The 21150-nt window shown below is 43.2% G+C and overlaps 1 protein-coding gene across 1 annotated transcript in view; it reads left to right on the forward strand.

Moving 5' to 3' along the window:
* DENND6A (DENN domain containing 6A) overlaps positions 1-20752 on the forward strand; it is a 71555-nt gene extending 50803 nt beyond the window's left edge. Inside the window, exons 15-20 of the mRNA XM_040359234.1 lie at positions 1576-1665; positions 3396-3449; positions 3533-3642; positions 15235-15337; positions 17794-17868; positions 19406-20752. Coding sequence (XP_040215168.1) covers positions 1576-1665; positions 3396-3449; positions 3533-3642; positions 15235-15337; positions 17794-17868; positions 19406-19537 — 564 coding nt within the window. The 3' untranslated portion in view covers positions 19538-20752. The remainder of the gene's footprint in view (positions 1-1575; positions 1666-3395; positions 3450-3532; positions 3643-15234; positions 15338-17793; positions 17869-19405) is intronic.
* Positions 20753-21150: the final 398 nt, after the last annotated feature.

Raw genomic sequence — 21150 nt, forward strand, 5'->3', positions numbered from 1 at the left:
CCATACTTAGGACATTATATCTGAACTTTGGATAATGCAGATATTATTCTTGCAGTGCTTCGAGATACTGTAAAAATAATTTATAAAGTACCGTATATACTCAAGTATAAGCCGAGTTTTTCAGCACTTTTTTTTGTGCTGAAGATTCCCCCCTCGGCTTATCTTTTTGTGCCTGATCTTCCAGATTTTGGAAACCTAGTGCCGGCCGTAGGCCCCATGGCCCCCAAACTTGGCACACCTGTAGCCCCACTCTTTCTCTACAAGTGTGCAAAGTTTGTTGACCGGGGAGCACCGTTTTATTTATTTTTTCTTCAAACCGGTCACCCCTTCCATAGACTCCCATGTTAAACGATCATTTATCCAGTGATTTTGGGGACCCGGTACTGGCTGGTCGTAGGTCCCCTGGACCCGGAACTTGACACACGTGTAGCCCCATTTCTCCTCTACAAGTGTACAAAGTTTGTTGTCTGGGGGACCTACGGCTGGGGAGCACCGATTTTTCAAATCCGGGCACCTCTTTCCATTGACTCCCATATTAAAACGTCAGTCTAGGCATGGACACAGTGAGGCATGCACATGGACACAGTGAGGCATGCAGATGGACACCCTAGGCTTATACTTGAGTCAATACGTTTTCCCAGTTTTTTTGTGGTAAAATTAGGTGCCTCGGCTTATATTCGAGTATATACGGTACCCTCCTTTGGCCCTTGCCATCCTCACATTCATTGTACAAAGTGACATCAGAAAGTGACTGGAGGAGTGGTGAAGGGAAGTGGCTACAGGTGGGCTAGTCCTAAAGCTAGGAGGAAGCCTGCAGGAGCGAGGAGTATGGCAAGTATAACGTCTTATACTTATAACGTGTTTTTACTTTAACCCTTGCAGTGTAGGGGTGGGGGGTTGCATTGCAAGGTTAATGTTTTCTTCCTCTTGCAGTTGTGTTTGAAAGTGTTCACATGTTCTCAGCAAGCAGTAAAACTAATAATACTCTAAAAAAAAAATCTTCACTGCTCCCTCCAGCTGTGTGTACTGTAAAGTAATGAATTTCTATAATCTTAACAAAGACTGGCCCTTTAAGGGGTTTACAATGCTGGAGGCCAGTAGGCGGGTTCGCGTGAATACTGTGATTTTATGTCATTATGGTCTTGTGATCTGGAGCCTGTCCTACCGTCTCCCGATCCTAAACTATAACCAGGAGCTGTCGGTGATCGTTCAGTCACTGTGCTCCCAGTACAGAACAGTGTTGCTAGATGTACAGTATGCATGTATGTGGCAGCACAGCATTAAATCACACTGCTGTGCTGCTACACATATGTTCAATAAACCTAGAAAATGACTGCAGGCCAAATTTGTTGTAAAAAAGTTTTTGGATTAAAAGTCTTTGTAAATTGGCAAGGAAACTGCTTATCACATAGGCTTTGTTTTAATTATTGATTTTGTCAAAAGTGCGAAAATAGGTGCTTTAAACACCAAAGTAAGGTGTCCACAAATGTCATTCTGACCCCAGTTGTTTGTTGCTTTCTAGTGCATTTCTTGCATCTTCTTCCTATATCTGAACATGTCTTGTTTGTATTCTAGGGTGTTCAGCAGAAACGACCATCAGAAGCACAAAATGCAATTCTTCGCCGACATTTTCTAGAGCTTACTCAGAGCTTCATCATTCCTCTGGTATGGATGACTTGCTTCCAAACTCCTTTTTTTTATTTCTCTCTGTAGCTCATTCACAACTACGCAAGGATTTGCATTGCTCACATGCATTTTGGGGTGTGTCCATTCTTTCTAATTGGCCCACAACACATATCCATGCATAAAAAAATATTTTAATCTTAATGTAGCACAGCAATCTATATACACCTGCAATGTTATGAAATTCTGTATGGAGGTGTGTTGAGAACTAATAAGAAATTGATGGGTGCACACTGAAAGGCATCTATACCAGTGCATGCTTAAAGTGCCAAAATCTTCTTACCCTGCCCAATATCCCTCATTGCCAGCCACTTGTACAACCATCAGTCCTCAACTCCTCCCACTTGCTGAAGTCATTAAATTCCTCTTGTTAACACAGCAAGATTGAGATGCCAGGACTGGATAGAGTGCAAGGCTTGAATTACAAGTAGAAAAATCTAACACCTGGAATTCCTAAAAAAAATATAACACGCCGGTAAGTGATGCAACCCACCAGTAGAGCTGGGCCATTTTTTTTTCCCCCCTAAAAAAAATCTTTAGTTTTTTTATAAAAAACTTGATTTACGATTCAAACCATTTTTTTTTTTTTTTTTGATGGACACTGCACTGGTCCTGAGGAGCTTCGGGCAGGTTTTTTTTATGCAAGGTCGCGGCTTCGGCCTAGTCCGCGGCATCTGGCCTTGCAGCCTTTTCCAAGGATCGGAGCGGATTGACTTCTCCTCTGCACACCCCGGAGAGGCCACCAAGGCAAGAGGGACACAGGAGGGTCAGTTGTGAGGGTCCGCACCCGGTAGCAGGAGTTCTCTTGCTTCGGTCCAGAGGAGCTGCGGGCAGGATTTTTTAGGCGAGCCCGCGGCTTCGGCCGGCCTTGCGGCCCTTTCCCCTGGGATCGCGGCTGACTGACTTCACCCCAGCACACCCCGGAGAGGCTATCAAGACAGGAGGGACACAGGAGGGTCGTTTGTGAGGGTCTGCACCCGGTAATGGGAGGATTCTTAGCGCCGGTCCTGGGGGGAAAAAAATATATATATTTTTTTAAATATGATTCGATTTGACCTACCAACTCGATTTTTAAATCAAATCGGTTTTTTTTTCCCAGCCCTACCCACCAGTATGTGTCACTTATCAAAAATCATTAGTGGGCGGACCAGCTTTGACCATCATGTTTTGACATAACTTGCAAATGTTAGGCGGCGAACAGCAGATATACTGTATTTTCTTCGAAAACTTTAACTTAATTGAGGCAGGACACTCTCCCTGCTAACTTCCTTTAATGCATTTTGACCCCAAGTGGGGCCTAACTGTAGAGGAATTAATTGTAGGACTATACAAATGTCTTTTTTCCTCTTTGGTTTTTATATTGCTAGCAGAGTTGCGCTCAGGTGTGTTTCCTATCCTAGTCCAAGCCTGCCTGAGCTGTCCTGCCAGAAAGCTGTTACTGCTCAAGGGCAATCATCAGTGGCTGAGGCATTCCCAATCTGACAGCCATACATATACAACGGGTATTTATATGTGCCCTTGCGGGGTGGGGGATGACTCGGCGGCTGATGATTGGCTGTGAGGAGTGGCAGCTTTCCAGCGGGATAACTCTGGCTGTTTCAGACTAGGATACAAATACGCCTAAGCTCATCCCTAATTGCTGCATTTTCTGTACGATATCAACCTGCAACAATCCTCATGACCGGTACTCTTTGTATCATTTGCTTCTGTAGGAACGTTATGTGGCAAGTTTGATGCCGTTGCTGAAGAGCATATCTGCATGGAAGGTGAGTCTCTGCTGACTGGTGGTTGTTGTCAAAGGAAAGCCGGTCCTAGTATTTGAACCTTTTCTATTGTGTTCTTTCCTCAGAGTCCTCCACAGCTCAAATCCTTCAGTCAGGAAGAGTTTATGAAGACCTTGGAGAAGGCAGGTCCTCAGCTTACTTCTCGGTTAAAGGGAGACTGGATCGGCTTATACAGGTAATATTATATCGACCATGATTGTTGGTTACATTATTTTCAAGAGCAACTCCACTCATTGCTGGAGGATTAGTATAGATATTTTTTGGACAAAGATCAATTTTCTAACCATTTAAAGTCCTGTTCAAGAGTATTCAGCATATACCAGGACTTTAGCTTTGGTTCACATGTACCTGGTTCCCCTGCAAGCATGTTTGCTCAGGCACAACATCCCATTCATTTGAAGGGCTGCTTTACCCACTGAAAATGTAAGTAAAAGGTCACTGCACATTTTCGGAGAATGCAGCCGCAGGGAATCTGCATGCTGCTGTTTGGTTCTCAGTGCAGGAAACCATTCGGCGGTTTCCAGTGCGTGGGGTCCCATTAGGATAAATGGTACCCTCATGCATCCCCTAAACTGCATCACTTTTTTCTGTGCATGCAGGAAGGTGTGCAATTACCTGACTTCTCGAAGGCCGCACTACTGTGAACCTAGCCTTAAGGTCGAAGTCTTTTCAGTTTAAATAGTTTGTTTAAAGGGGTTGTAAAGGTACAATTTTTTTTCCCCCTAAATTGCTTCTTTTACCTTTTTAGTGCAGTCCTCCTTCACTTATCTCATCCTTCAATTTTCGCTTTTAAATGTCCTTATTTCTTCTGAGAAATCCTCACTTCCTGTTCTTCTGTCTGTAACTCCACACAGTAATGCAAGGCTTTCTCCCTGGTGTGGAGTGTCCTGCTCCCCCCTCCCTTGGACTACAGGAGAGTCAGGACGCTCTCTACGTTGCAGATAGAGAAAGGAGCTGTGTGTTAGTGGTTGTCCTGACTCTCCTGTAGTCCAAGGGAGGAGGCGAGTACCACACTCCACACCAGGGAGAAAGCCTTGCATTACTGTGTGGAGTTACAGACAGAAGAACAGGAAGTGAGGATTTCTCAGAAGAAATAAGGACATTTAAAAGCAAAATCGAAGGATGTGGTAAGTGAAGGAGGACTGTACTAAGGTAAAGGAAGCTATTTAGGGGGAAAAAATTGTACCTTTACAACCCCTTTAAGCCAAGGTGGTCCAAATAACCTATTTCCATAGCAAGTTATTCTGCCACTGTCAGCAATCTATCATACGGTAGTAACATTAGCTACAAACAGCTCTGTGTTCTGGCACCATCACAGATCACTTACCATCTGCTGCAGGAACAAAATTGAGTTGGGCTGAATGCTTCTCAGTCATTCAGATTAAACCTTGATTTTTATGAATGAATAAAAAGGCTTATTTTGATTTACCAAGATGGAAATCATGTCATCTGCCCACTTTGTTCTATCAGAGGAAGTCCTTTTCTTCATTTATAAAAATACAAAGCTTCCACTTAATGGCTGAGAAGCACTTTCCCCTACTTGATTTTGTTCTGGCGGCAAAAGGGAAGTTGCATATGATGCTGCAGAAACACAGCATACTATACAGTATGTAGACAATGTATTGTAAAAATTGCTGAACGATAGCACCTGTATAATGCACATGTAAAGAAAAACTTCAATATAAACCTACCGTATATATCGGCGTATACCGCTCACTTTTTTGCCCTGAAAATCAGGGCAAAATTGTGGGTGCGCGATATACGCCGATACCCGCTTCCGGGTTTGAACCACTGCGCCGACATATACCGAGCGCAGTACACTCGGGCAGGCTCGGCTATACCCAAGTGTATTTCGCTCGGTATATGTCGGCAGAGTGGTTCAAACACAGTGCGGGAAGCGGGGATCGAGCGGGGAGGACACCACGATGGCTGCAGAAGGACGCCGGACCGGACGAGGCCGCCGATGGACGACGGGCAAGACACCGACGAGGGGCATCCAAACTGTAAGTATTTTTTTTTTTTTTCCCAGGAATTTTCCTTCAAGTTCGGGGGTGCGCGCTATACGCCGGGGCGCGTTATAGCAAGATAAATACGGTACTTTGCCTCTTTTGTGATATCTATTTGAAGGTAATGTCTATAGAAAAAAAAAAAAAAACCTGTAAGGCAATTATGTCTTAGAATGGATCACATACTAGAACTTTATGATACTTACCTTGGAACGAACCTTTCCAGTCACTGCTGAGAGGCTGACGTCTTGCCCCGGGTCTTTCTTCTGGGTTTGCACGCTCCGGCTATGTGATTGGCCGGAACCGCAAAGACGTCACTCCCTTGCTCTCGGTTTCAGTATTAAGGTCCAGCAAGGTATGCCGGAGACGGACTTTCAGAGTGTATGCGCTGGTTACGTAACCGGCTGCGTCCAGGGTGAATATCATCTCCTAAACGGTGCACGTTTAGGAGATATTCATTTTACCTACAGGTAAGCCTGTAATATGGCTTACCTGTAAGTAAAAAAAAAAATCACCAGGCGGGCTTTACTACCGCTTTAAAGACTACCCAGTTGGGTTCATATCCATTTATAAACCAGTTTACATTGCAGTTTGTTGAGAAACTGCTTAGCGGCACTGCTACCAATCCAGTGTAGGTTTTTGCATACATGTATAGGGAAGTCATGCTCGATGTACATTGCTCTGGCCATCTGCTCTTGTGGCACTTTATAATAAATTGCTCTCATTCAGAAGGCTTTCATCCTATAGCTCTTCCTTTCAATAAGCCGTTTGTGCTCAGCAGATTGCAGTAATTTATTCAGTGCCCAGAAGGATTCTTAAAGCCATCTGCCAATGCCAGGGTCACAGGTTTTTTTTCATCATTATGGTGAATTAAATGGTCTCAAGCCATCCAGCTACAGATATGACCGCATCAATCATGTGTAATCCTTAGTAGATGTAAGATGAAAAAAAAAAGAATAAATGCTTAGAGTAATAAAACCTCTAGGGTATCAATATTAGACACAGACTTGAAGTGGGTCTTCACAATAGCAGATAGTTTTGAGGCACAAGGAGAACTTCAGCTGCATGGAAGACAATGCTGGACTCCATGGACTAGTAAGTATGTGTTTTTTGGGCGTTGTTTTTTTCTTTTGCTTTATTTTTACAGCTGAAAATGACGGTTAAGCTGGCCATAGATGGATCAAAATTCTGCTGATTCAGCATGCGCTGAATTTATATCAGTATGTGGCTGTTCCTGCTTGACATGAGACAATTGTTTTAGCGACTTCTGTCAAATAGACTTGCTGGAAAACGTTTGTTGATCAGAAGCTGCAGCTGCTGACATTGCCTTGTCCCGCTGTCAGAATACTAGGGCCGAAACAACTAATCGATTAATCGACAACTAATCGATTATGAAATTAATCAATTACAATTTTCATAATCGATTAATCGGCCAGTAACATAATGGGGTTAAAAAAAACTAAAATTGGCCCTTTATAGTACAAAAAAAGCAAATCACTACTGTAAATATTACTTTCACTGTCCCACAGTAAAAAAAAAATGAACCCCTTACAGTAGCGATTATTTGCTCATTTTGTACTTTTTTTTTTTTTTTAACCCCATTATGTTACCAAACATCTCAGGCCGGGGGGGTCACACCTCTGTTTTTTGGTGCTTTTTGCAGAAACGCACTACAGTTCATTTACATGTTTTCCTATGGAACACGTTCACATCCATGAAAGGGCAAGGACTTTTTAACGCAAAACGGTGCTATTTTTTTTTTGTTCAATATACTTCAATGGAGAAGCTGCAGAAAAGCATGTAATGTGTTTTTGTGGCAATTTGTGTTTTGTAATCTGCCCAACAACAAATTGGCCCAAAAAAATTTAAAAATGGTATTTTTTTTTTTTTTTTTTAAGGCTATTATCCAATAATCGAAACAATAATCGGACAACTAAACGATTATGAAAATAATCGTTAGTTGCAGCCCTAGAGAATACCATGTCCCATTGTGGGGGATTCCTCCATACACCTAGTTTTATGTGGGTGGAGGATAATGCTCATTTATTTAACCAGTTCCCGACCCGCTCATGTACATATACGTCAGCAGAATGGCACGGACAGGCACATCAACGTACCTGTACGTCCTCTGCTTGACGGGGGTCGGGGGTCCGATCGGGACCCCCCCCGGTACATGGCGCGGGTCGGTAATCTTCAGGAGCGATCCGGGATGCGGGGGCGGCAGTTCGTTTTTGTCCGCCCCCTCCGGATCGCTCCCCAGCCAATCAGCTTCCTCCCCCGCCCTCCTCTGCCTGCATTGTAAACACAGGCAGAGGAGGAAGTGATGTCACCGCTCCTCCCGCCGGTATTTTCGTCCGGCGGAGGAGCGGAGACATCACACAGTGAGTACACAAGCACTACACTGACACACAGACACATAGGCTTACGATCCCCCCCCCCGGTCACCCCCCGATCGCCCCCACCAGCACCCCCCCTGTCACACCGTCACTAAATTGCAGTGATCATTTACTGATCACTGCATTTAGTTTCAGTGTGACAGGCAGTTAGTGTCAGGCAGTTAGTGTTAGGTCCAGGATAGCCCCCCCCCCCCAATAAAGGTTTTAACCCCTTGATCACCCCCTAGTTAACCCTTTCACCCCCCTTTTTCCAGCGTCACTAAGCGATCGTTTTTCTGATCGCTGTATTAGTGTCGCTCGTGCCACTAGGTAGCTAGTTTTTTTTTGAGGTTCGCCGCCATGTTTTTATAGCGTTAGAAAATTTACGGGGGTACCTAACGCTATAAAAACATGGCGGCGAACCTCAAAAAAAACTAGCTACCTAGCGGCACGAGCGACACTAATACAGCGATCAGAAAAACGATCGCTTAGTGACGCTGGCAAAAGGGGGGTGAAAGGGTTAACTAGGGGGTGATCAAGGGGTTAAAACCTTTATTGGGGGGGGGGGGGGAGGGGGCTACACTGGACCTAGCACTTTTAACCCCTTGATCACCCCCTAGTTAACCCTTTCACCCCCCTTTTGCCAGCGTCACTAAGCGATCGTTTTTCTGATCGCTGTACTAGTGTCGCTCGTGCCACTAGGTAGCTAGTTTTTTTTTAGGTTCGCCGCCATGTTTTTATAGCGTTAGAAAATTTATGGGGGTACCTAACGCTATAAAAACATGGCGGCGAACCTCCAAAAAAAAACTAGCTACCTAGTGGCACGAGCGACACTAATACAGCGATCAGAAAAACGATCGCTTAGTGACGCTGGCAAAAGGGGGGTGAAAGGGTTAACTTAGGGGGTGATCAAGGGGTTAAAACCTTTATTGGGGGGGGGGGTAGGGGGCTACACTGGACCTAACACTTTTAACCCCTTGATCACCCCCTAGTTAACCCTTTCACCCCCCTTTTGCCAGCGTCACTAAGCGATCGTTTTTCTGATCGCTGTATTAGTGTCGCTCGTGCCGCTAGGTAGCTAGTTATTTTTTGAGGTTCGCCCGCCAGGTTTTTATAGCGTTAGGTACCCCCATACATTTTCTAATAAAGGTTTTAACCCCTGATTGCCCCTAGAGTTAACCCTTTCACCCCCCTATTGCCAGCGTCACTAAGCGATCGTTTTTCTGATCGCTGTATTAGTGCCGCTGGTGCCGCTAGGTAGCTAGTTATTTTTTGAGGTTCGCCCGCCAGGTTTTTATAGCGTTAGGTACCCCCATACATTTTCTAATAAAGGTTTTAACCCCTGATTGCCCCTAGAGTTAACTCTTTCACCCCCTACTGCCAGCGTCACTAAGCGATCGTTTTTCTGATCGCTGTATTAGTGTCGCTGTTGCCGCCAGGTAGCTAGTTATTTTTTGAGGTTCGCCCGCCAGGTTTTTATAGCGTTAGGTACCCCCATACATTTTCTAATAAAGGTTTTAACCCCTGATTGCCCCTAGAGTTAACCCTTTCACCCCCCTATTGCCAGCGTCACTAAGCGATCATTTTTCTGATCGCTGTATTAGTGTCGCTGGTGACGCTAGGTAGCTAGTTATTTTTTGAGGTTCGCCCGCCAGGTTTTTATAGCGTTAGGTATCCCCATACATTTTCTAATAAAGGTTTTAACCCCTGATTGCCCCTAGAGTTAACCCTTTCACCCCCCTATTGCCAGTGTCACTAAGCGATCGTTTTTCTGATCGCTGTATTAGTGTCGCTGGTGCCGCTAGGTAGCTAGTTATTTTTTGAGGTTCGCCCGCCAGGTTTTTATAGCGTTAGGTACCCCCATACATTTTCTAATAAAGGTTTTTAACCCCTGATTGCCCCTAGAGTTAACCCTTTCACCCCCTATTGCCAGCGTCACTAAGCGATCGTTTTTTTCTGATCGCTGTATTAGTGTCGCTGGTGCCGCTAGGTAGCTAGTTATTTTTTGAGGTTCGCCCGCCAGGTTTTTATAGCGTTAGGTACCCCCATACATTTTCTAATAAAGGTTTTAACCCCTGATTGCCCCTAGAGTTAACCCTTTAACCCCTATTACCAGCGTCACTAAGCAATCATTTTTCTGATCGCTGTATTAGTGCCGCTAGGTAGCTAGTTATTTTTTGAGGTTCGCCCGCTAGGTTTTTATAGCGTTAGGTACCCCCATACATTTTCTAATAAAGGTTTTAACCCCTGATTGCCCCTAGAGTTAACCCTTTCACCCCCCTATTGCCAGCATCACTAAGCGATCATTTTTCTGATCGCTGTACTAGTGTCGCTGGTGCCGCTAGGTAGCTAGTTAGTGCCAGTAACGCTTACACCCACGCGCAAAACATACTCCCCCCATATGTGGAATTACACCCCAAAATACATTCTGCTGCTTCTCCTGAGTACGGGGCTACCACATGTGTGAGACTTTTTGGGAGCCTAGCCGCGTACGGGACCCCGAAAACCAAGCACCGCCTTCAGGCTTTCTAAGGGTGTAAATTTTTGATTTCACTCCTCACTACCTATCACAGTTTCGAAGGCCATAAAATGCCAAAATAGCACAAAAACCCCCCAAATGACCCCATTTTGGAAAGTAGACACCCCAAGCTATTTTCTGAGAGGGATGTCGAGTCCATGGAATATTTTATATTTTGACACAAGTTGCGGGAATATGATAAACTGATTTTTTTTTGCACAAAGTTGTCACTAAATGATATATTTCTCACACATGCCATGGTTATATGTGGAATTGCACCCCAAAATACATTCTGCTGCTTCTCCTGAGTACGGGGATACCACATGTGTGGGACTTTTTGGGAGCCTAGCCACGTACGGGGCCCCGAAAACCAATCGCCATCTTCAAGATTTCTAAGGGCATACATTTTTGATTTCACTCCTCACTACCTATCATAGTTTTGAAGGCCATAAAATGCCAAGATGGCACACAACCCCCCCCAAATGACCCCATTTTGTAAAGAAGACACCCCAAGCTATTTGCTGAGAGGCATGTTAAGTCCATGGAATATTAAATTTTTTTGCCCCAAGTGATTGAATATTGACCAAAAAAAAAAAAAAATTACAAAACGTTGTCACTAAATGATATATTTCTCACACATGCCATGGTTATATGTGGAATTGCACCCCAAAATACATTCTGCTGCTTCTCCTGAGTACGGAGATACCACATGTGTGGGACTTTTTGGGAGCTTAGCCGCGTACGGGACCCCGAAAACCAATCACCACCTTCAAGATTTGTGTGAGTGAAATCAAAAATTTATGTCCTTAGAAATCTTGAAGGTGGTGATTGGTTTTCGGGGTCCCGTACGCGGCTAAGCTCCCAAAAAGTCCCACACATGTGGTATCCCCGTACTCAGGAGAAGCAGCAGAATGTATTTTGGGGTGCAATACCACATATAACCATGGCATGTGTGAGAAATATATCATTTAGTGACAACGTTTTGTAATTTATTTTTTATTTATTTTTTTGGTCAATATTCAATCACTTGGGGCAAAAAAAATTAAATATTCCATGGACTCAACATGCCTCTCAGCAAATAGCTTGGGGTGTCTTCTTTCCAAAATGGGGTCATTTGGGGGGGTTGTGTGCCATCTTGGCATTGTATGGCCTTCAAAACTATGATAGGTAGTGAGGAGTGAAATCAAAAATTTATGCCCTTAGAAATCTTGAAGGTGGTGATTGGTTTTCGGGGTCCCGTACGCGGCTAGGCTCCCAAAAAGTCCCACACATGTGGTATCCCTGTACTCAGGAGAAGCAGCAGAATGTATTTTGGGGTGCAATTCCACATATAACCATGGCATGTGTGAGAAATATATCATTTAGTGACAACTTTGTGCAAAAAAAAAATCAGTTTGTCATATTCCCGCAACTTGTGTCAAAATATAAAATATTCCATGGACTCGACATGCCTCTCAGCAAATAGCTTGGGGTGTCTACTTTCCAAAATGGGGTCATTTGGGGGGGGTTTTGTGCTATTTTGGCATTTTATGGCCTTCGAAACTGTGATAGGTAGTGAGGAGTGAAATCAAAAATTTGCGCCCTTAGAAATGCTGAAGGCGGTGCTTGGTTTTCGGGGTCCCGTACGTGGCTAGGCTCCCAAAAAGTCCCACACATGTGGTATCCCCGTACTCAGAAGAAGCAGCAGAATGTATTTTGGGGTGCAATTCCACATATAACCATGGCATGTGTGAGCAATATATCATTTAGTGACAACTTTTTGTAATTTTTTTTTTATTTTTATTTTTTTGTCATTATTCAATCACTTGGGACAAAAAAAAAAAATATTCAATGGACTCAACATGCCTCTCAGCAGTTTCCCTGGGGTGTCTACTTTCCAAAATGGGGTCATTTGGGGGGGTTTTGTACTGCCCTGCCATTTTAGCACCTCAAGAAATGAGATAGGCAGTCATAAAATAAAAGTTGTGTAAATTCCAGAAAATGTACCCTAGTTTGTAGACGCTATAATTTTTGCGAAAACCAATAAATATACGCTTATTGCGATTTTTTTTTTACAAAAGACATGTGGCTGAATACATTTTGGCCTAAATGTTTGACTAAAATTTAGTTTATTTGATATTTTTTACTTTTTGTTATAAGAAAAATCTTTTGTTTTCAAAATTTTCGGTCTTTTTCCGTTTATATCGCAAAAAATAAAAATCGCATAGGCAATCAAATACCATCAAAAGAAAGCTCTATTTGTGGGAAGAAAAGGACGCAAATTTCGTTTCGGTACAACATTGCATGACCGCGCAATTACCAGTTAACCACTTACCCCCCGGACCATATTGCTGCCCAAAGACCAGAGTACTTTTTGCGATTCGGGACTGCGTCGCTTTAACAGACAATTGCGCGGTCGTGCGACGTGGCTCCCAAACAAAATTGGCGTCCTTTTTTTCCCACAAATAGAGCTTTCTTTTGGTGGTATTTGATCACCTCTGCGTTTTTTTTTTTTTTGCGCTATAAACAAAAATAGAACGACAATTTTGAAAAAAATGAATATTTTTTACTTTTTGCTGTAATAAATATCCCCCAAAAATATATAAAAAAACTTTTTTTTTCCTCAGTTTAGGCCGATACGTATTCTTCTACATATTTTTCGTAAAAAAAATCGCAATAAGCGTTTATTGATTGGTTTGCGCAAAAGTTATAGCGTTTACAAAATAGGGGGTATTTTTATGGCATTTTTATTAATATTTTTTTTACTAGTAATGGCGGCGATCGGCGATTTTTTTTTCGGTATTGCGACATTATGGCGGACACTTCGGACATTTTTGACACATTTTTGGGACCATTGGCATTTTTATAGCGATCAGTGCTATAAAAATGCATTAGATTACTATAAAAATGCCACTGGCAGTGAAGGGGTTAACACTAGGGGGCGGGGAAGGGGTTAAGTATGCCTGGGTGTGTTCTTACTGTGGGGGGGGGGGTGGCCTCACTTGGGGAAACACTGATTTTCTGTTCATACATTGTATGAACAGAAAATCAGCATTTCCCCTGCTGACAGGAACGAGAGCTGTGTGTTTACACACACAGCTCCCGTTCCCCGCTCTGTACCGAGCGATCGCGTGTGCCCGGCGGCGATCGCGCCCGCCGGGCACACGCACGGGAGTCGGGGGCGAGCGGGGGGCGCGCGCGCGCGCCCCTAGTGGCGGCTAAAGGGTAGGACGTCCATTTACGTGGTCTCGCCTAGGAGAGCCACCTTGTGGACGTAAAATGACGGTGCGGCGACGGCAAGTGGTTAAAGCAGCGCAGTGACAAATTGTAAAAACACCTTGGGTCTTTAGACAGCGTATTGGTTCGGGGCTTAAGTGGTTAAAAAAAAATCCTTCAGTCTGCCGGCTGAATGGAAAAAACAAACAAAAAAAATACCCGTTTTATGGCCAGCTTTACAGAGATAAAATTTCGTTTTACCCAGGTAGGGTGAAGCTCCTCTTTAAAAATCCTTCTCTTTAAAGGAGTCCCCCAAGTCCACTGTAACATTGTTTTTTGCCTGCTGATCCGGACAATAGGTCCACCTGTTTTTTTGTTTTGTTTTTTAACAGGGTGATAAACCAGTGTTTGTTCTGCAGGGAAATCGTGCAGCATCGGTGTCACCCTGTGGACTTGGTAGGCTTAGTTTAGGGGTGTCAAATTTAATTTCATTGTGGGCCACATCAGCATTCAGATTGCCCTCAAAAGGGACGGTTGTATCTGTAAGATTAGATGTCCAGTGCATCCTCTCCCCTTACATTAGATGTCAAGAGCCACCCCACCATCAGAAGTTGAGTCTCCCACTCTCCCTTATATCACAGTGCAACCCCATTTCCTTATGCTGCTGCTGGGAAGAAGCTGAATGCATTGCTTGAAAGCAGAAACTAAGGACCTGCAGTAGGACCAGAGGCGGGCTGGAGCTCTCCTGCAGCTGCAGGAGAGGTGCGAGGGCCACATGAAATGACCTGGAGGCCCGGATTCGGCCCGCGGGCCTTGTGTTTGACACCTGTGGCTTAGTTGGACACGTCGTTTTAAAAGGGCTTTAAAAATGAACTTTTCTTGTGGTTTATAAAAAAAAAAAAGTCAGCAGCTAGAAATACAGATATTTACTGGCCCATGGAGTCTACAGGGTGGGCCATTTATGTGGATACACCTTAATAAATTCGGAATGGTTGGTGATATTAACTTCCTGTTTGTGGCACATTAGTACATGTAAGGGGGGAAACTTTTCAAGATGGGTGGTGACCATGGCGGCCATTTTGAAGTCGGCCATTTTGAATCCAACTTTTGTTTTTGGTGTATCCATATAAATGGCCCACCCTGTAGAACTGTCTTCCTGGCAGCCAGTTCTTATCGGAGCTCTAGATCTTCCACGCTGCCACCTTGGATTTGGAAGCCGGCTTTGACTTCCTGATGATTCATAGTCGGCTCCTGACTACGTGACCCATGAGACCGTGCAGCGCAAGGAAACTAGTCCTGTAGCCTCCAGGGATGTGTGACATTATCCCAAGAAGCTGTGGTGGAGGTGCGAGGCCCGAGATGACCTTATCCCCTCCTAGGTGAGGATTAAGGATGTGAGAGCAGGTACCTGTCACAAGAGGGTTGGCTTATTTGATAGAAGTTGATAATTGTAATTACCCCAGTATATATTATTTCTTGTCCCAGCCCCTGAAACGGTTACTTTTGTGGAATATTTTTCCCTGCATGTAAAGATGAACAAAATATATATAAAGATGTGAAATTTAAAATTTGAACTTGTATACTGAATGCTTTCGGTGTCTGTCTCGTACAGTTACTAGAACACAAATTTCTCACTGCAGTGGACATTAATGTAATGTGTTTTCTCTATTAAGGCATTTTTTGCGTTCACCTAACTTTGACGGCTGGTTCAGAGCCCGGAGAAAAGAAATGATGCAAAAGCTAGAAGCTCTTCAACTTGAAGCACTTTGTAATGAGGTAATTTCTGTCTTTGTATATTGTAGGGCATCACACAACATTCAACCAAAATATAAAAAATTGAATTTCACTTTTACTGAGTTGAGTTACTTGGACTGTGACACGGCATAATGCCGCATAATCCAGCAGAGAGGTGATGGTAGTATCCACTCTTCACTTTAAATAGAGCCCACAAATTGAAAACAGGAGGTTAGTACTCTGAGCCAGTCAGGGTTCTATTGCTTGGCAGAGTTCTCAGTCTAGAGTGTGAACATGCTTATAGAGGGAGAGAGCACAGGAACAAAGACATGTGCCGCTGCTTCTTCATTGGCCACACACTGGGAGAGGTCCTGGCTGTATTGCTGAACTGTAGTTAAGTTTAAGGGGAGATCCAGGACCTGCATGTGCTGTCTGACTGGGGTACCTGGATCACAAGACTGACTGTTAAGAATGAAAAATTCTTTGGCAGGTAAATTAAGCTGACCCTACATTATACAATTTTCTTAGATTTTTTTTTTTTTCCTTTAGATTTACTTTTTATCTAGAGCAAGGGCCTGTTTACGTTTGGCTCCATATTATATGGTTTTGGTAAATGTACAGCGAGGGGAAAAAGTATTTGATCCCCTGCTGATTTTGTATGTTTGAACAAAAAAACGCATTTCAAAAATGTTATAAATTTAATATGCATTTTAATGAGTGAAATACGTATTTGACCCCTTTGCAAATCATGACTTGGTACTTGGTGGCAAAACCCTTGTTGGCAATTACAGAGGTCAGATGTTTCTTGTAGTTGGCCACCAGGTTTTCACACATCCAGGGCTGGTGCAAGGGTTTTTGACACCCTAGGCAAAACCTTATTTTGGCCGCCACCCCCATTGGCTCCACCCCTGACTCCATTCTTTTTCCTGCCCATGTGTATATCCCACCTTTTTAATGAAGCGCCCATCAAATGCAGCCTCGCGAGCGCCCATCAAATGCATGTTTGCTTGCTTGCTTCCATTCATTCGGGAGTCGGAACACTTTCAATGCCCTGGCTGAGGGAAGGAGATTCTTACCCAAGATTTGACAGTACATGGCCCCATTCCTTTTTTTCCTTTAATGCGGTGATGTTGTCCTGTCCCCTTGGCAGAAATGTTTCCACCTCCATGTTTGACGGTGGGGATGGTGTTCTTGGGGTCATAAACAGCATTTCTCCTCCAAACACGGCGAGTTGAGTCGATGCCAAAAAGATTGATTTTGAACTCATCTGACTACAAGACTTTGACCCAGTCCTCCTTTGAAATATTCAGATGTTCATTAGCAAGCTTCAGACGGGCCTGTACATGTGCTTTCTTGAGCAGGGGGACCTTGCGAGCGCTGCAGGATTTCAGTCCTTCACGGCATAGTGTGTTACCTCTTGTTTTCTTGGTTACCATGTTCCCAGCTGCCTTGAGATCATTAACAGGATTCTCCCGTGTAGTTCTGCCTTGATTGCTCACTGTTCTCATGATCATTGAACCTCCACAAGGTGAGATCTTGCATTAAGCCCCAGACCGAGGGAGATTGACAGTTATTTTGTGGTTCTTCCATTTGTGAATAATTGCACTAACTGTTGTCACCCTCTCAACCAAGCTACTTGGAATGGTCTTGTAGCCCATTCCAGCCTTGTGTAGGTCTACAATCTTGTCCCTAACATCCTTGGACAGCTCTTTGGTCTTGGCCATGCTGGAGAGATTGGAATCTAAATGATTGCTTCTGTGGACAGGTGTCTTTTATACAGGTAACAATCTTAGGCCCCGTTCACACACGTCCGAGGAACTCGACGTGCCAAACACATCGAGTTCCTCGTCGAGTTCAGTGTGGAAGCCACCGAGATCTCGGCGGGCCGACTTTCCTCATTGAACAACGAGGAAATAGAGAACATGTTCTCTTTTCGGCCCGACGAGTTCCTCGTCGGCTTCCTCGCTGAAAAGTGTACACACGACCGAGTTTCTCGGCAGAATCCAGCTCCGACCGAGTTTCTGGCTGAATTCTGCCGAGAAACTCGGTCGTGTGTACGGGGCCTGAGACTCCCTTTTAAGATTGTGCTCCTAATCTCAGCTAGTTACTAGAAGACACCTTGGAGCCAGCAATCTTGCAGATTGGGGATCAAATTGTTTCTTCACTCTTTAAAATGCATATCAACTTATAACTTTTTTTAAAAGCATTTTTCCGGATAATTTTTTTTTTGCTCTGTCTCTCACTGTTAAAATTAACCTACCATTACAATTATAGACTGATCATTTATTTGTCAGTGGGCAAAATGTGCAAAATCAGCAGGGGATCAATTACTTTTTTCCCTTCACTGTAAAGGAAATTTTTTAAATGTATGCCTAGCTGTGGTTCACATAATTGTATTTCATTTCTGTTTTTTGCTGTTTGCCTGTATCATCTACGTTATATTGTCAGTGACCATAATCCATGCTGCTTAATCCTATGTGTTCATGTATATCTCTAAGGATTTGCTGATCTGGGTACAGAAGCACTCTGAAGTTGAGGCTGTGGACCTGGTTTTAAAACTGAAAAATAAACTGGTGAGTACAACTGAAGCCGCTTACACAGGATCGGTTTTTCCGTCAGAAAAATCTTGGATGGTTTTTCCGACGGAATTCCGCTCAAGCTTGGCTTGCATATACACGGTCACACAAAAGTTCTCTGAACTTTCGTTCGTCAAGAACGTGGTAACCGACAACACTACGACGAGCCGAGAAAATTAAGTTCAATGCTTCTGAGCATGCATCGGAATTTTGCGCGTCGGTATTGCTACAGACGATCGGATATTCCAATTTTTTCCATCTGAAAATTTGAGAACCAGTTCTCAATCTTTTGTTGGCGGAAATTCCGACAGCAATAATCCGATGGAGCATACACACGGTCAGAATTTCCGTTCAAAAGCTTGCATCGGATTTTTGCTATTGGAATTTCCAATCGTGTGTACGGGGCATTAGAGTAGGATAGAAGACCAAAGCTGTCAAAAAGAACAAAAGAGGAACTCTACACAGTATGGATCATATAAATCTTCTTTAAATATGATTTCTACAGTAACTTGAAGAACCTTACCACTAACCACTTGACCTCTGAAAGATTTACCCCTCTTCATGATCAGGCCACTTTTTGCGATACAGCACTGTTACTTTTTTCTGACAATTGCAAGGTCATGCAACTCTGTACAGTGGTTTGTATTCATTGATAGAATATATTGCTTGCTCTGAGCGACTACGGTAGACTCTTCTGTGTTCTTTGATATGAGACAGGAAGTTTTGGATCGCACCCGAAACACAGTGCTGCATGCTGTTTGTAGCCACAGCTACATACATTTTATACCGCACATCTAGCAGCCTCACAGGTTTGTGAGGGACATACTTTGTTTGGGCCAGCTTGGCCCAAACAAACTATGTAAAGTGTGTGGAAAATTTGAGTAGTTCTTTAACTATTTACATATAAAGACAAGGATTAAATCTGCAGGAACGGGATTTTTAAGGTGCAGTGAATAAACCAACAACGGAATTAACAGTTAAAAGAACCTTTTATTACCGCAGTATCAAAAAAGGGTATACATTTTTTTTATTTTTATACCTTTTTTAATATTGCTGTAATAATGTTATGCTAATACTGCTAATTCAGTTGTATATTCACTGCACCTTACAAATCCCATTCCTGCTAATTCAATCTTTGTCTGTTTTTTTTTTTTTTTAGGGCCCCTTCAGACCTAACCAATCCATTACAGCTTGTTAATGCGCATTGTGCTAGGATAGTCCAATGTTTTGAATGGGCTGGCAACACACCACAACAGACCTAAAATTGGACCTGCACAGTTTTTATATTTTTAAAACAATGTACTGCAAACCATGGTAGCACATTAGTATGCATTGTAGTTCTGCAAAACCGGTTCCTTGGAGGTGGATCCATTTACTGCACGAGGATGCAGTTCAGATTGAGTGGCCATGCATTGGGGTCATAAGTCATGTTAAATCTAAATGGACCTTTTAAAGGTGTAAAGGGATTTTTGACCTCTAGCAGCTTTAGAATACCAATCAATATTGTGATGTTGATCAGTCTTGCTGTTGACAGGCTCTGGCGCAGAGGGAACAGTACCCTGTAAGTGTGGACACCTTGCAGAAGCTTCAAGGACAAGTAGACATCATCATACAGGAGCTGCCTGAAGACTTACAGGGGATCTTACTGAAAACCAACAGTTCATGATATACGTGGAGTAAGACTTTCCCAGCCTGCTTTTATACAGCACAGTCACCAAGCAACAGAGCAAGACTCCCGGGAACACCGGTATGGCCTGTGCTTTGTGAAACAGGTGAACATATTGCTACCCAGAGAAACATCAAGATCTATTTTTCTAATATTGTATCATAGATGGACTGCTTTTTATGGACAAAGACCCGATCACTGGTTATTGGGGTCTCAATGGGGTAAAATCAAGATCATGTCTTAATGTAAGCATACAGCTTTGTTTTATACGACAAAACTTGGAGACTGCGAAAAATCCATTCTAACATCATGTTTTACACAGTACGCTTTAATGAGGGGTCATCGTGACCATTATTATTTAATTAGACTTAGTGCAGTAATTCATAGCCCTTATTTTTGGTTGTGATGGTTACAAACTTCTACAGGATGAAATCATATTGGTTGATATCTATGACCACACACTGTGTGTCTGTTGGCACTGCCTTATTACTGGCTATATTTTACAAGGCATAATACCTCTGTGAGAAGCCTTAAGTGTAAGCTGCTGTTTTCTAATGCTTATCTCTGATTCATGCGCTCGACTCGTTTTGGATCAGTAAGCCAGAAGCTACTTAGTTTCTTTGATACAAACCAGTTCTTGTCCAGTGACGCATTTTGGACGCAACCAAAAAACTGCAGCTTCCATCTAAGGCTTTTCTATACATATTAGGAATGACAAATATCTGACTAAAGTTATTTAAATATTTTTTAAGTTGCCTAGATTCAGTATGACAAATGGCATTATGCCATGAATTGTGTGTGTCCCCCCCCCCCCATTTACAGTGTGTCAATATTTCAATATTTTGTTCATTATCATCCACATCTTAAGACCCGTGCACTTGATTTCAGCATTCTTTAATATGTAGTTGGCTGAAAGTTTAATTCTATCCAAAACTCTTTTAAGTTTAGTGAGGAATGATTACAACCCCTCCTAGGATTTATTACTGTTTTTTTGCCCCCATTGGGGAGATTTCCTCTGAGCGACAGGATGTCTATACAATGAGGACAGAAACGGCAACAAAGTAACACTTCTTAGTGGAGAATGGGGAATTGTAAGACTCGCTGTCAAGTGTTTATCAGTCCTTGGCTTATTGTTTTGGAAAAAAAAAACATTTCCCTAATTTCTGGTCTTGGTGTCACCCGTACAGAAACAAAGAGAAATCTCAAACTAAATTTTAAAAAAAAAAGGTTGTTTGACATTTTAGGGCTTTGAAGAGACTCTATCTCCATACCTGACAGTACATTTTTTACATTTACCGAGCAACTGAACTTTAAATCAGCTAAATAAAAGAAAGCAGCCATAGGCTTGGTAAAAAAGCTCCCCCCTACCAGCATGCTGTAGAGCAGGGGTGCCCAACCTTTTGAAGAGCAAGGGCCGCTTAAGCAACTTGGTAACCAGTCGCTGGCCACAATGAGTGGAGCAGGTGGATGGCAGCCCACTCTACTCTATAGAGTGGGCTCTACTCTATAGAGGATTGGAGGTAAGCGTTTGTAAACGGTCACAAGTCCATTTGACATCTTTCACTCCTTAGAGGTGATTGGACGGTCCGATTTGGTCGGACTAACTGTGTGAA

Source organism: Rana temporaria, chromosome 7 (assembly GCF_905171775.1).
Source record: "Rana temporaria chromosome 7, aRanTem1.1, whole genome shotgun sequence".
In the NCBI taxonomy this organism is placed as follows: domain Eukaryota; kingdom Metazoa; phylum Chordata; class Amphibia; order Anura; family Ranidae; genus Rana; species Rana temporaria.